Consider the following 16,571-nt stretch of genomic DNA (forward strand, 5'->3'; position numbering starts at 1 on the left):
CGGTGAGGAAGTTGTGGGTCAGGTGGATCAGCTGAGGGGGAATGTTGAGATGGATCAGTAGATGCTTCCGTAGGGAGTTGAAGGCGGAGTTGAAGTCCACAAAGAGAATCCTGGCAAAGTTGCCTGGAGGAGGAGATGCAGCAGGCAGGCCACAGCATCCTCTGTGTTTTTGGGATCTTTAGAAGACCCTGGCCTGAAGACCAGAGGCCGCGCCCTGAGGAGTAGGGGCATAGCAAATCAGCGGTGTACTGAGGGGCCCCATTATGCAACGCACGGAATGTCAGGACTAAAATCTTAAACTCAATGCGGAATTTAACTGGAAGCCAATGAAGACTGGATAGAATGGGGGTGATATGGACTGTTCAACACTAAAGTGCTGCCATGGAGATGATCTTTGACTAGCTTTTTTGCAGAAAGTCATTAAAAACAGCAGAACACTTCTGTATACTCTGACAAAATAAATAGACCAAAAGCAAACAATTACTGTAGAGGGCACTGGCTCTTTGGAGAATACAAAATAAGATTAATAGTTTGACTTACTGAAAATGTGGCCCCTAAAACAATTTAGTTGAATATCCCCGGTCTATGGTGTGGGCACACAATCATATAAGTGCCCATGTGGGCAGTATTCATTTCCATATGTCACCAATGGAGGTTCCCCGTGCAAATGCACTTAAATGCTGTACTTTGAATAGTGTAAAGAAAAAACCCGCATACACTTGCAGTTCATTGGAAAATCCTTGCAGGGAAATGTGCGCCAATCCCTGCATCACTCAAGGCAATTATAACCCAAATGTCAATCTTCATCTTCACACCACAGCGGGAAAACTCTCGCTACAACTTCTGGTCTCTTCTCAAAGCTGCAAAGCAAGACATTAATGAGCCAGAAAAGGGAGACAAGAACGTCACTCTTGATAATAAGAAGGAATTCCGCACCAAGCTGAGTCCGAGGAGCTGTCCAAGTGCTGAAATAGCGATTAGAGAGTATGATGTTCAACACAAAATAGTCTACTTTTTTTATTCATACCCATTCCCCACCTAAAGCTTGTTTATTCTCTTTTAAAGCCCGTTTGACGCCCGGTAAGCATCCGTGCAGCGGATCAATAGCTTGCAGGAGAATGCACGTTTTGAACGAGAGGAGGAGGAGGAGGAGGAGGAGGAGGAGGGTGGAGTTCACCAGCTCGCACTCCACCGGCGAACCTCCGCGTCAAAGCGCGCATTCCTCGTCTGCCAGGCGGTCTGGGAGGCTGATGTGAGCCCGCCCTCCGGTCCATCCTGCAGCCTCGCCGCACTCCCACTAAACTTTCCGTCTGCTTTCCACGTCCGTGGAGGTTTGACCGGACTCCTCCGCGCCATTCGCTCTGTAGGTTACCCAGGGTGCGACGCTCGACCTCGGGGAAGCCTTGGCAGGGTCTCCCGGCATCATGGAGGGCGACGTGATGGACAAGGTGGAGGCCACGGCGACGGTGTGCGACTTCGACCCCATCAGTGGGAGCATACCGGCCACCAAGGTGGAGATCACCGTCTCTTGCAGGTGGGTGGATTTTGCGTGTGCACCTTTTTAACGTTCAAATAACTCGTCATCAAATTTGAACTTTATCATAAAATTCTGCATTTTCTAACATTTGATATTTTTGAAAAATATAAATAATTAAAATAAAATAAAAAATGCAATAGGAAGTATTCACTTTCCTTAAAAAAAATAAAATTAAAAAAAAGACCTGTGATGAGGTGGTGACTTGTCCAGGGTGTACCCCGCCTACCGCCCGAATGCAGCTGAGATAGGCTCCAGCACCCCCCGCGACCCCAAAAGGGACAAGCGGTAGAAAATGGATGGAAAAACAAAAGACAGTGATGAATAGAATAAAATATTGGTCTAAAAAAGTGCTATTTCGCACTTTTGAACTTTTCTCCTTTGTTTGTCAGGTGGACATCAGTGAATGTTCTTGTATGCTTTGTGTGTGTGTGTGTGCGTGTGCGTGTGTGTGTGTGTGTGTGTGTGTGTTTGTGTGAGTGTGTTGCTTGATGCCAGTACACCACCTAACCCTTTCCAGGGAGCCCTTTGTCCAAGTGCTCCACAAGCATCATCAGTTAATTCAAAACACAACATTTTACAATCTAGGCTCTATTATACACCCCCCAAAAATACAAAGTCCTCTCCAAGCATTCATGCTTTAGGGTGGGGCAGGGCTGCATGTCTCTGCTGCAACATGCACTGGTTTTCCTCTCCACCCTTAAAGGTGAAACCGTATGTGCAGCTGGCACACATTTACACGCTGCTTCATGGGAACACTTTGTGTGCACTCGGTGCCTACAACACAATGTTATGTACGCTTGAATTATTCATGGGTTCATAATTGATGAGTTCTATCTCATGTATAGGCCGCACGCAAAAGAGCATCACAGTTTGGAAAGGAAGGAGAGTGTCCATTTTGCCCGTGAACCAATTTCTGTGTGCTTATCTCTTTTTGGGTACATTTCTTAACCTTGTCAAATGGGAACCAGGCCTGTGTGTGTTCGCCGAAGTAGCAGCTGGACTCGAGTGCAACCCTCTTGATGCACATGATTGTTTTTTATCCTTCAGCCCCTCATACTTAAAATGGCATGCATCAGTGTTGATACCTTTAGGCTCTGTTGGTCTACAGCTCCCTTGTTTGTCATTAATGTCTCTCCAGACAAAGACTTGCTTCTGGCCACACTTTTAAAGAGAAGGAAAATTATTTCTGCTCTCAGGGAGCCGAGAGAGGTTTGGCTGCTGTTTGAGACACATTTCCACTGCCCTCTGAAGCACTGCAACACACTTAAAAGTTGCACACACTGCTTGGAATACACACACATCAATGCTTGCAGCCACTCACCCCTCAGTTATTACTACAGATGTACATTTGGTGCATCGAACGGAGACAAAAAGGAGCAAGTGGGTGTTGTGTGGCCTAGGAGCTCCACAATGCTGTGTAATTGATTTAGTCAGCCTGAAAACTCTGAGATTGCAGAGCACTTGGAATTGAATTGCAGCGTTCAGCCCTGCAGGCGTTCCTATATTATCTGCCAATATTGATGAAAGACCCTTGAAAAAAGTGAATGGAGGGAGGCAGAAAAGTCCTCATCAAAACCAAAGTGCGTATCGCTGTGAAGGCACACTACCAAAGTGTCGATTGTTTTTTTTGCTCACAGGTCAGTCAGTGATCCGAGCACCAACTGCTTTTTAGGTAGTGAGGGCTTGTTCAAAAACAGTATGACTCTTCACACCGCTGCTCTTACTGTCCGATCTTCTCCACGGTCATGTGTTAATATTTAAGCTATGCCAATAAATATTTCATTCATTTTCTATGCAGTTTGCCACATCATACTTTAATCATGACAATAGTTCTAAATTTAAACCTCTTAGGAGCTGATTTACTAAAGGTTTGCGTATACTAAAACAGGTGCAAACCTGTTAGCACACGCAAAGATAATGTGCCAAGTGGATTGTGTTTGATAAGTGAGCGGAATAAGGCGTGCAATCCATTTTGGGTCTGTTTTCATTAGTATTCAAAATATATGCTAATCATCAAAACGCCATACTGGGAAGAGAAAATACTAATATAAATGTTTAGCACGCGCAATGTGAATTATCAACACTCATCACCGTTTTGCAAGCACTATTTTGCGTTTTATTTAGCACCTGTGAGAAGGACGTGCAAACTGATAGTTCCATACACAGCTGCAGGATCAGTGCTCACACTGCACAGACAGACGATAGACAGAGAATCCTCCGTCCCTAATGAACTGAAATCAATTGGTGTTTACACCACCAACCCCAAAACAGTGCACTTTTACCATTTACAATGCCTATCAAAAAGAAAAACTAACTCTCCGATAATAAATATTACAAAAACAATACAATGGAATGTAGTACAGACAACTACAGTAGTTTTATAAAATAATGTAATAATAATGTACAGTATTTGCCTTGGAGAGTGGACTTTTACGGTATATCCTTCCAGTTGCTTCTCCTTCAAACACACCATCAGCAGCTTTTCCATATTTTCATGGATAAATGTCCACCGTTTAGGTATCATTTTAACATTCTTGGCTGACGTTAGATCAGGGGTGTCAAACTCATTTTAGCTCATGGCCCACATGGAGAAAAGTCTATTCCCAAGTGGGCCGGACTGGTAAAATCATGGCATGCTAACTTAAAAATAAAGACAACTTCAGATTGTTTTCTTTGTTTTACTTTGGCCAAATGTAGAAGAAGCACTTTCTGAAAATGTACAAATCACAAATAATCCTCCAAGTTAGTTGATAATTCTGAGGGAAAAAATGGTGCAGTTTCAAAAACACCATGAAGAACACAAAGAACTTAGACTTTGTCTCAGGGTATCTACAAAGCAATCAAACTTTAAGTCACAGCCGAACTGGGATTGAACAAAAATAAATATTAAATACAAACCACCGTTTCCATTTGAGTTGGAAAATATACACCCCCATACCATCACAGATGCTGGCTTTTCAACTTTGCGCCTTTAACAATCCGGAGGGTTCTTTTCCTCTTTGGTCCGGAGGACACGACGTCCACAGTTTCCAAAAACAATTTGAAATGTGGACTCGTCAGACCACAGAACACTTTTCCACTTTGGATTAGTCCATCTTAGATGAGCTCAGGCCCAGGGTGTTGTTGATAAACGGTTTTCGCCTTGCATAGGAGAGTTTTAACTTGCACTTACGGATGTAGCGACCAACTGTAGTAACTGACAGCGGGTTTCTGAAGTGTTCCTGAGCCCATGTGGTGATATCCTTTACACACTAATGTCGCTTGTTGATGCAGTACAGCCTGAGGGATCGAAAGTCACGGGCTTAGCTGCTTACGTGCAGTGATTTCTCTAGATTCTCTGAACCCTTTGCTGATATTACGGACTGTAATAAATTGCTTGCAATAGCTGGTTGAGAAAGGTTTTTCTCAAACTGTTCAACAATTTGCTCACGCATTTGTTGACAAAGTGGTGACCCTCGCCCCATCCTTGTTTGTATATGACTGAGCATTTCATGGAATCTACTTTTATACACAATCATGGCACCCACCTGTTCCCAATTTGCCTGTTCACCTGTGGGATGTTCCAAATAAGTGTTTAAAGAGCATTCCTCAACTTTATCAGTATTTATTGCCACCTTTCCCAACTTCTTTGTCACGTGTTTCTGGCATCAAATTCTAAAGTTCATGATTATTTGCAAAAAAAAAAAAAGTTTATCACTTTGAACATCAAATATGTTGTCTTTGTAGCATATTCAACTGAAAATGGGTTGAAAATGATTTGCAAATCATTGTATTCCGTTTATATTTACATCTAACACAATTTCCCAACTCATATGGAAACGGGGTTTGTAGATATATACTCCTGGTTGAGTTACTACACTCTCCGTCCACTTTTCTTTTCTTTGACAGAGACATTTTGGGGTAATAAGCAGAAGACCTAAAATGGCAGGTTTTATGTTTTATTTGGGTTGAAGGGAAGGAACCACAGCCACACATTACTGTGTACCTCTTGCTTGGCCCCGGTACAAACTGTTTGCTTGCCTAACAGAATTGCTATTGCAACATCCAGTGGACACATTTAGAACTGCAGTTTCTTTTTTTGTACTGAGCAAATTAATCTCTGAAACTTGTTAGCGGGCCGTACGTTTGACACCCCTGCTTTACATGAATACTGCTTCAGTATGCTGCAGGCTAGCAGTGATCCTCTCAAATTGCTTTGCCAAGTTGGCCACACGCCATGTTTTTGATGATTTCTGTCTTTATTTCAATGAACCATTCACTTCTTATTCTCAGCACTGTCCTAAGCGCTGACTTTATTTCTTTCCATGGTTGGGAAGCAAAGTTTTATGTTGATCTCTAGCTTAAGCTAATGTTAGTGAGTAAGACCAGATCATTTCTGTGACATTTGCTACTCAAACTAGTGGCGAGGATGCTGTAATCAAATTTTTTGCATGCAACTTAAACCACAACTATTAGCCCAAAAACACTCTTAAAGGCCTACTGAAACCCACTACTACCGACCACGCAGTCTGATAGTTTATATATCAATAATGAAATCTTAACATTGCGACACATGCCAATACGGCCGGGTTAACTTATAAAGTGCAATTTTAAATTTCCCGGGAAACTTCCGGCTGAAAACGTCTAGGTATGATGACGTTTGCGCGTAACGTCAAGGGTTGAAGGAGACATTTTGGAATAGCACGGTCGCCAGATTAAGTCGTCTGTTTTCACCGAATAATTCCACAGTATTCTGGAGATCTGTGTTGGTGAATCTTTTGCAATTTGTTCAATTAACAATGGAGACTGCAAAGAAGAAAGCTGTAGGTGGGATCGGTGTATTAGCGGCTGGCTACAGCAACACAACCAGGAGGACTTTGAGTTGGATAGCAGACGCGCTACCGTGAGTACAGCTTTGGCTTCCAAACATTTGATCGCTTGCCTGTACGTGCGTGTCGCTATGTGCATGTCACGTACGTAACTTTGGGGAAATATTTGTTTCCTGCCGAATCTGATGGCGGCCGGGGTGTCGTCGAAAGCTACGGCGGCGTCCGCCGCCGCGCCGCTGTCCTCACCTGTCTGGGTTGACTTCCTCCATCTCCGGGCTGCCGACCGCACTGGTCATTGTGGTGAAGTTCTTCGTCGCGCCGTCGATCGCTGGAACGCAGGTGAGCACGGGTGTTGATGAGCAGATGAGAGCTGGCGTAGGTGGAGAGCTAATGTTTTTAGCATAGCTCTGTCGAGGTCCCGTAACTAAGTTAGCTTCAATGGCGTCGTTAGCAACAGCATTGCTAGGCTTCGCCAGGCTGGAAAGCATTAACCGTGTGGTTACAGGTCCAGGGTTTGGTAGTATTGTTGATCTTCTGTCTATCCTTCCAGTCAGGGGCTTATTTCTTTTGTTTCTATCTGCATTTAAGCACGATGCAATCACGTTAGCTCTGTAGCTAAAGTGCTTCGCCGATGTATTGTCGTGGAGGTAAAAGTCACTGTGAATGTCCATTTCGCGTTCTCGACTCTCATTTTCAAGAGGATATAGTATCCGAGGTGGTTTAAAATACAAATCCGTGCTCCACAATAGAAAAAGGAGAAAGTGTAGAATCCAATGAGCCCTTGTACCTAAGTTACGGTCAGAGCGAAAAAAGATACGTCCTGCACTGCACTCTAATCCTTCACTCTCACGTGCCTCATCCACAAATCTTTCATCCTCGCTCAAATTAATGGGGTAATCGTCGCTTCCTCGGTCCGAATCGCTCTCGCTGCTGGTGTAAACAATGTGCAAATGTGAGGAGCCCTTCAACCTGTGACGTCACGCTACTTCCGGTACAGGCAAGGCTTTTTATCAGCGACCAAAAGTTGCGAACTTTATCGTCGATGTTCTCTACTAAATCCTTTCAGCAAATATATGGCAATATCGTGAAATGATCAAGTATGACACATAGAATGGATCTGCTATCCCCGTTTAAATAAGACAATTTCATTTCAGTAGGCCTTTAAGTTGAGGTACCACTGTAAAGTGATTTCAAATTAAGAACTTTTAGCCAATGACATGGTTTATTTTTGTATTTCCCTTTCCGGTTTCATGTTAAATTATGATGATTTTTTTTTGCCATCCCAGGAGCAGTTAGTGATGTCATGTGCTTACAACGCAGCCTCCTACCTGACAGCTTCAACATCCATCAGTGCCAGTTATCCAGGAAATAAATGGTGCTTCATGTCATTCTCAGTCGTTAGGTTGGACCTCGTCGTAACCATTCAATCGCATTGATGGATTGATGAGAGCAACGCAGCAGCGAATCAATACATTCCATAGCTGCGGGGGTATCTAACATAGTCTGGCCACTCGCCTCCCAAGGCAGTCATTACCTTGGACATGTGACCATGCGCAGGGGGAGAGTCCTGTATCTCTGATTGCAGGGGTCACGCAGAAAAAAAGAAGAAGAAAAATGCACGCTGTACTTCCTGATCTGAGGTCTTGGCGAGGCTGTAATTGCAGCTGTGCAGGGAGGCCAAATGAAATCATCAGCACGATTAGCGTGTGCTGCCGCCACTCCATCAGTCGAAAACAATCCCCCGTGTGAGGCGCTTTGGATTCAAGCTGGGTGACCGACTTCATGCTTATTCACACTTGCTGCTGCTGTTGTACTTCTACTTCCTGTAGCTTCTTTAACCTTGTGACCTGCCTCAAACAGCCTTTATGTTTTGCCTTGGCAGAAGGCAAATTCAGCTTGAGCTACTTTGCATTGGGCATGTATACATATTAATAAGGGAGACAGTATTGGACAAGTATGCATATTAATAAGGGAGACAGTCATTTCAATTTGCATTTTTTTTAATAAATTTACTGTACTGTTTTCACATGCTGCCCAGACTGACTTGCAGGTAAAATACCAGGATGTGTTTTGGGCCAAATATTTGTTGTTCTTTTCCTTCCGAATGTAAGTGCGCTCAGATCAATGCAGTCTCACAGGTCGATGAAGCACGTGATTATGCATGAACCCATGACACAGTGAAAATGAGTTTGGATCTCAGAGCGTTTTTGTTGGCTTTTGCTGGTGTCGCTGTTATAAATGTTCACCCTATCGGGGATGCAGCACAGCAGCGGTGGATCCCATGGTAACAGTTGTGGCTCCATGTTGGCGCCTTGATGACAAGAAGGCATCTGAACGTGTTGATAGGAATGACAGGGACAGCCAAGAGTAGAAACAAGGCGATCCCTGCTGGCTCAGAGGTATCAAGCTGCTTTTGTCACTATTTTCAGAGCGTCCCCAAGGGTCAGGAGAGTATGTTTTCTGTTTTTTAAGGGTATTTGACCCAACATCCCGCTGGTTTAGGGAATGTGAAATGACTGACATGTTTTGTAGTGTCGCACAGTTTCTTTCTGATGGTGACTGTTTTCTCTGCAAGCTGAATCAAACCTCTCATCGTAAGCACTTTTGCAGACAGTACTAACTGTTCTAGTGACTTTTCTATTTTCCAACAGTTTGGTAGATTCGAGTCAAACAATAACAGAAAGGATGTTTTTGTTTGTCTCGATACAAATCTGAAGTGTTTGTGGGGGTCTTTACAATTCCAAGAATGCCTGAAAAGGACAAACACATACAGTTGTCGGGGAAAGTTTTTATAAATAAAATACTGAATAAAGCTGTGGCTCAGTTAAATTATTTATTTTGATTTTTAGGATTTTTTTCAAAGACAACTGTTAACCTGTAAAGTAAAGCCACTGCTCCTCCACATCGAGAGGAGCCAGATGATGGTCAGGATTAGGGTTGGGTATCGTTTGAATTCGAACGATTCCGATTCCGATTCTTTGTTTCGATTCCGATTCCTGACGATTCTCGATTCCGATTCCTTTAAGAGGCAGGGTAAAAAAAAATATTAGGATATTTTAAATGAGCTAGCTAACCTACATACAGTCTTTCTGAATGAAATAGTCTGACATTCTCCATCAATTTTAATTCTATTAACTTTTTATGAACTTTACTATAAATTCCTCACAGGGCTGTTTTCAACTAGAATATAAATATCAAATCTATGAACTTGAATATAAATATTATAAATTATGAATACATTTTCCCAGGGGTACACTTTCCTCAAGAGAGCTTTATTTCTGAAAACCTCATGAAAACACATTTACACATAAGTGTATGATGCTGCAGGAAACCTCATGAAAACACATTTACACATAAGTGTATGATGCTGCAGGAAACCTCATGAAAACACCTTTACACATAAATGTATGATGCTGCAGGAAACCTCATGAAAATACATTTACACACACAAGTGTATGATGCTGCAGGTACTTAAAAATGTTACCGTGCTCCCACTGATGGGCTAACCTGGTGCAGAAAAGCAAATAAACAATAAGAAACAACTTGCAAAACCCAGTCCAGATTAGCAGCAGGTACAGTATAAAATCAGAGACAGTTCTTGTTTAAGAAAATGACCATATCCGCCTTCTCAGGCAGGATGCGTGAGCGTTCTGGATAGATAGTGTCTCCTGCTGTGGAAAATACACGTTTGCTGGGTGTGGAAGAAGCTTGAACGCATAAATAGGAGAAAGCGAGATATGACAGCAAAGGATAAGTCTTTTGTTGGTTCCACCGGACCACCACCATGCAGCAGGGTCGTCAGACATAAGTATCGGTGGAACGTCCTGGTACATCTGCAGCTCTCTCTCCACTCGTTTCTTGATGGACATGGAGCTCTGTTATTTCGCTGTTATTTCATTTTTTTTTGTAAAGTAAAGCCACACTTTCGACCGCCGACGCCCGCTATCCATGCTTGAGCTTGACTGACTCGCTCGGCTATGCTAACACTTCCGGCGGTGGGCGCTTCTTCGTTGGTGTTCAGCTGCTTCTTCTTCCGGTTCGGCGGACATATTTTTTTCCGGTCGGCGGACTTGGTATCGAAAATAGGAATCGAAATTTAAACTTTTGAACGATTCTGGGAGAATCGGAAAGTTAGTCCCGGTTCCAATCGATACTCGATACTCGATACTCGATACTCGATACCCAACCCTAGTCAGGATGCCACCCAAACGCCTCCCTAAGGAGGTGTTTAGGGCACATCCGACCGGTAGGAGGCCACGGGGAAGACCCAGGACACGTTCGGAAGAATATGTCTCCCGGCTGGCCTGGGAACGCCTCGGGATCCCCCGGGAAGAGCTGGACGAAGTGGCTGGGGAGAGGGAAGTCTGGGCTTCCCTACTTAGGCTGCTACCCCCGCGACCCGACCTCGGATAAGCGGAAGAAGATGGATGGATGGATGGATGGATGGATGGATGGATGGATGGATGGATGGATGGCTTTTAAGAAAAATACATTTTTATTGTCACTTCTGTTGTTTAAAATGCTGGTTTGCATTCAACCCATCCTTTTGAAGAGCAGTGGGCAGCCATCGTGGAGTGTTTACCAATGTTGGCATTGTGTGCGGTGTCTCCTGCCCAAGGACATAACAGTGGAAACTGGGATCGATAAAACAGGACTTGAACCGGGAACCCTCTGGCTACTGGACAACCAGCTCTGCGTATTGAATGTTGTGTATGTTTGGGGGACAAAGAAGAGAATGGATGATAGTACAATGTTGATGACACCAGTACACCGCAGTTCACGGAAACGATAGGCTTTGTAAGCTTAGTCTTCTGAAGACGCAGGTATTGAAACTGGACTTTGAAACCTGGAAAATTACTACGTGAGGAATCAAAAGATGCCAATGGGACATATTAAACACAATTACCCTCCCCCTCCCCCCCAAAAAAGATTGCAATCAGTTGAAAAAATGTTGACCGTACACTTACTTGCAATAGGTTGATCAGCACATGTTTGTTGTTACCATAGTGATCTTTTACCACCTTCCTAATGCCATCCATCCATCCATTTTCTACCGCTTATTAGATATTTTTTTTTTGGACTAGCCTGTTGAACTTTAATCTTGCTTCAGTTGTAGGATTCATGATATGGTCTAAAGTTGTGCGCAGTACATTTAATCCAAACTCCGTTCAACATTGGTTGCCAGTTGGATCCCTTCCTGTTGACAGAACTCTCCATCTTTATCTCGATGGAAATTGATTTCCACTGCTTATTTCTGAGACCTTGTCTTTTGGTCATTACCCAGAGCTCTATAGTTTAAGGTCAGAACCTATATTGACCGGAGAAATGAGGGCTTTTCCTTTTTGGCTCAGCTCCCTCTTCACATACAGCAACTGCAGAAGCCACATTGATAAGTCCATTGATTTCACACTTCTTCCTTTCCTGAGCCCTGATATACCTAAACTCCTCCAGCTGAATTTAGAGAGGGCAGAGTCTCATCCTGGCAGTTACACGGCCCAGCCCACACACAAGGCCATAGCTCAATGAAGCCATCAGCATCATCTGTAAAAAGCAAAGATTAGATACTGTAAGAACATCAAATTGTACACGCTTCATGCCTTGGCTTGCATCTGGAAATTCTATCCTTAGAAATAATGAAGAGAACCAATGACAAAGGGCATAGTCCAACATTGACAGACAACTTGTATGACTTATTACCAGCAATGTAAACGAAGCTTCTACTCTGACCCTCCGTGGACTAAATTGTTTCCTAGTATCCAAACCTACTACTAGTACTCCTGCAGCACCCTTTACAGACAACTACAGTCTACACAATTTCTATAGCACATAAAGCACACATTGACTGCAAACTCCCAATGACCTTTCAATATCTTTGTGAGAGTATAAAGCTAGTCGAGAGGGCCGCAACTAGGATTGAAACCATATTGTATGCTCCAGTAACATAAATACACTTTCCCAAGGACTCCCCTATAGTAAGGGCCGCCTTAATCCAACGAGGGGCCCCGGGGTTCAGGACTCTTGGTGGCCCCCCTCCCCAAGCTTCAATAAATAGCCCCCCCCCAAAGAATCTTAATAATGTATGTCTTTTGTCCCCACAATTTTCCTTTCCGTCTTCATCTTTTTTTCTTTATTCTATCCCATTTCTATTTGTTTTTATTTTGTTCATTAAAGGTAAACAAACAAAACAATCATTAAAATATTAACATTAATTGTGAATGAAAAAGAGCAGATATGATATTACATTTGTTGTTGAACTTAAAGTTTTCTTAAGGCAATATTTAATACAAACAAACATGAAAACAAACATGAAAACAATAATATACTCCAAATCATATATTTTTATCATCATGATTTTTTTGCATTTTTAAATACAGAAATAAATTAAACATTTTTTGTTTCACTATCAAGTTTGTTCCGTAATCTAACACCTCTGATTGAAATGCTTCTTTCCATTGTCACGGTTCTAAATCTCAATTTATTAAAGATCTCAGTTCCTTTTAAATAACAATTACCTTCTATTTTAACAAATCTGTTTTAAAGGTTTGGTAGAGCTTGACTGACTCGCTCGGCTATGCTAACACTTCCGGCGGTGGGCGCTTCTTCGTTGGTGTTCAGCGGCTTCTTCTTCCGGTTCGGCGGACATATTTTTTTCCGGTCGGCGGACTTGGTATCGAAAATAGGAATCGAAATTTAAACTTTTGAACGATTCCGGGAGAATCGGAAAGTTAGTCCCGGTTCCAATCGATACTCGATACTCGATACCCAACCCTAGTCAGGATGCCACCCGAACGCCTCCCTAAGGAGGTGTTTAGGGCACATCCGACCGGTAGGAGGCCACGGGGAAGACCCAGGACACGTTCGGAAGACTATGTCTCCCGGCTGGCCTGGGAACGCCTCGGGATCCCCCGGGAAGAGCTGGACGAAGTGGCTGGGGAGAGGGAAGTCTGGGCTTCCCTACTTAGGCTGCTACCCCCGCGACCCGACCTCGGATAAGCGGAAGAAGATGGATGGATGGATGGATAGATGGCTTTTAAGAAAAATACATTTTTATTGTCACTTCTGTTGTTTAAAATGCTGGTTTGCATTCAACCCATCCTTTTGAAGAGCAGTGGGCAGCCATCGTGGAGTGTTTACCAATGTTGGCATTGTGTGCGGTGTCTCCTGCCCAAGGACATAACAGTGGAAACTGGGATCGATAAAGCAGGACTTGAACCGGGAACCCTCTGGCTACTGGACAACCAGCTCTGCGTATTGAATGTTGTGTATGTTTGGGGGACAAAGAAGAGAATGGATGATAGTACAATGTTGATGACACCAGTACACCGCAGTTCACGGAAACGATAGGCTTTGTAAGCTTAGTCTTCTGAAGACGCAGGTATTGAAACTGGACTTTGAAACCTGGAAAATTACTACGTGAGGAATCAAAAGATGCCAATGGGACATATTAAACACAATTACCCTCCCCCTCCCCCCCAAAAAAGATTGCAATCAGTTGAAAAAATGTTGACCGTACACTTACTTGCAATAGGTTGATCAGCACGTTTGTTGTTACCATAGTGACCTTTTACCACCTTCCTAATGCCATCCATCCATCCATTTTCTACCGCTTATTAGATATATTTTTTTTGGACTAGCCTGTTGAACTTTAATCTTGCTTCAGTTGTAGGATTCATGATATGGTCTAAAGTTGTGCGCAGTACATTTAACCCAAACTCCGTTCAACATTGGTTGCCAGTTGGATCCCTTCCTGTTGACAAATCTGTTTTAAAGGTTTGGTAGAATTTTTGTATGTGCTTGATGATTTTAAGATATAATACTCTACTAATTATTTACATTTCGGTAAGTTTAACTGTTTGAATATTGGGTTTGTGAGTTCTCTTAAGCAAAAGGAAGATTGTTACATATGGAACAATCAGTGAGTTATACAAAATATACAATGTTTTTGATATTGAAATTATTTTACCTTGTGTAAAATAGCAATATTTTAAGATATTTTAACCTTTGTCTAATTTATATGTGATTTCCATTACACATTTTCATCAAGCATAACACCAAAAAACTTGATCTCTTCTGTTCTATGAATCTCAACTCCTTCTACATATGAGGCATCCACACTTTTCTTACTACTACAAAAAAATCATAAATTTAGTTTTACCAATATTCTAGAATAATCTAATAACATCAAAACACCTTTTAAAGGGGTCGTATCATGTTTTTTTTTCTACTTGTACATCTAAAAGACTTCCTTGTGGTCTATATAACATGTGATGGTGGTTCTTTGTTGAAAATTGTGCATGGATTTTGTTTCACATACCTATTTTCAAGCCACTTTTTGCTCCCCTTTAAAACGGTTCGTTTTGAGGAATGGAGGAGTTAGATGCAAAGGAACCTCACCTAACCACGCCATCTCGGCAGAAATGTTTTGTAGTTTTTTTAGCTTTCTTGCTTTTATTGTGCCCTATGGACATCGGTGACAGCCACCATCCATCTGTTTTGAGTGACTGTCACCACAACACAACATTCCAGATGATATTGCGAGATCAGTGGTTCACCTTGGTTTGTTGAGGAGACAAGGCGGGCAGACGTAAAGGTTGGAACTATAGTCTGGCTAAGGTTAAACTTTTACCAAACCTGTAACTTTCTAATGCTAGACCCTGGATGTATATATGTGTATATATTGACAATAAAAAGCTTTTCTATTTTATATTATGTAAATAACTCTGCTGCACAGCTGCTTTGAGTTGTAAACAATGGAGGCTCAAGGCTATAAACTAAACTACGAGCCAGGTGCGACAACGCAAACGTAATAACGGATTATATAATTTACTGCTCCATTGCCAAACACAGTAGGCACTGATGCAATTAAAAGCAGTTTTTAGGAAAATCATTCTTTATTTTGCTGGAGGACGGTGACGCTATTGTCTTACATTAGAAGGCTAAGCTAGCTACACAACAACTCAAGTTAACAATGCTCACATATCATTCACACATTTCTAAGCTACTGTTATTACTTACCATTTTATTGTCTCATCCATTTCCATAAATAGTAGTCACCAAGCCGGCCATTACAAGTAGTTTAATGGAAAATCTTTATACTGACGCAGGTTTCTGAAGCTGGACTCTTTGAAGTGCTTTGCACACACAAAGAGAGACTTCTTCCGAGTTGAAAGTTTATTGCCACAAATCATATAAGTTAAAAGTAAGGCACTTTCTTGCTCAGATGAGGCTGAATGTTTGTGTAAAGACTTGTGCTGGTTAAAACAACCAACAACATTTTCGGTCTTCATGTTGTACCGATTGGCATTGTGTCGTTTGGACTACAAATGCACAAACATTAAATAAAATGGTGGACTCACACAAAGACATTTTGGTAAGCCTTTACATACAATATATAGAGATATCCGCAGACGTCACAGGACTGACACATTCTAAACGGACTGTTCTGAGGAAGTAGAAAGGAAAGCAAGATTGTTTTATAAATATCTATGCAATTCTTCTATGGTTTGATGTCACAATTTCAGGACTTATGCAGACCCTAAAGGCACATAAGAAGGTACCATCAAGTTATAAAAGTTGGTTTTGCATTATAGGTCCCCTTTCATTTTGATAAATTTGTGTTCAACCACCTCTAACACATCTGTAATATTTTGTCCTGAATCAAATAGGATTGTGTCGTCCGCATATAAAATACACTTGGGAACGGCGTGGCGCGGTTGGGAGAGTGGCCGTGCCAGCAACCTGCCTGTAACCTGATTCAATCCCCACCTTCTACCAACCTTATCACGTCCATTGTGTCCTTGAGCAAGACACTTCACCCTTGCTCCTGATGGGTCGTGGTTAGCGCCTTGCATGGCAGCTCCCGCCATCAGTGTGTGAATGTGTGTGTGAATGGGTGAATGTGGAAATCGTGTCAAAGCGCTTTGAGTACCTTGAAGGTAGAAAAGCGCTATAAAGTATAACCCATTTACCATTTAGTTAAGCAGTCTGGAAACCATATCAATGTCATTGACATACATTAGAAACAGTATAGGCCCCAAAGACCGGTCCTTGTGGCACTCCACAACTGATATGTAAGGCAGATTTCCTATTGTTAACTTCCACAAACTGTTTTCTGTCTTTCAGATAACTTTTGACCCTACTCATGAGCCACTCCTCTTATTCATAATAATAATATTTCAAACTTTTACACTTTATCAAGAACAAATACTATGCATATTATCTATTAT

The 16,571-nt window shown here is 42.3% G+C and overlaps 1 protein-coding gene across 3 annotated transcripts in view; it reads left to right on the plus strand.

Annotated features, from left to right (window-relative positions):
• The first annotated feature begins 1,237 nt into the window (after positions 1-1,237).
• Positions 1,238-16,571, plus strand: part of cpne5a (copine Va) — a 232,922-nt gene continuing 217,588 nt past the window's right edge. For all 3 annotated transcript variants that reach the window (XM_062052928.1, XM_062052929.1, XM_062052930.1), the window contains exon 1: positions 1,238-1,534. In XM_062052928.1, coding sequence (XP_061908912.1) covers positions 1,425-1,534 — 110 coding nt within the window. In that variant the 5' untranslated portion in view covers positions 1,238-1,424. The remainder of the gene's footprint in view (positions 1,535-16,571) is intronic.

Source organism: Entelurus aequoreus, linkage group LG07 (assembly GCF_033978785.1).
Source record: "Entelurus aequoreus isolate RoL-2023_Sb linkage group LG07, RoL_Eaeq_v1.1, whole genome shotgun sequence".
Taxonomy (NCBI): Eukaryota; Metazoa; Chordata; class Actinopteri; order Syngnathiformes; family Syngnathidae; genus Entelurus; species Entelurus aequoreus.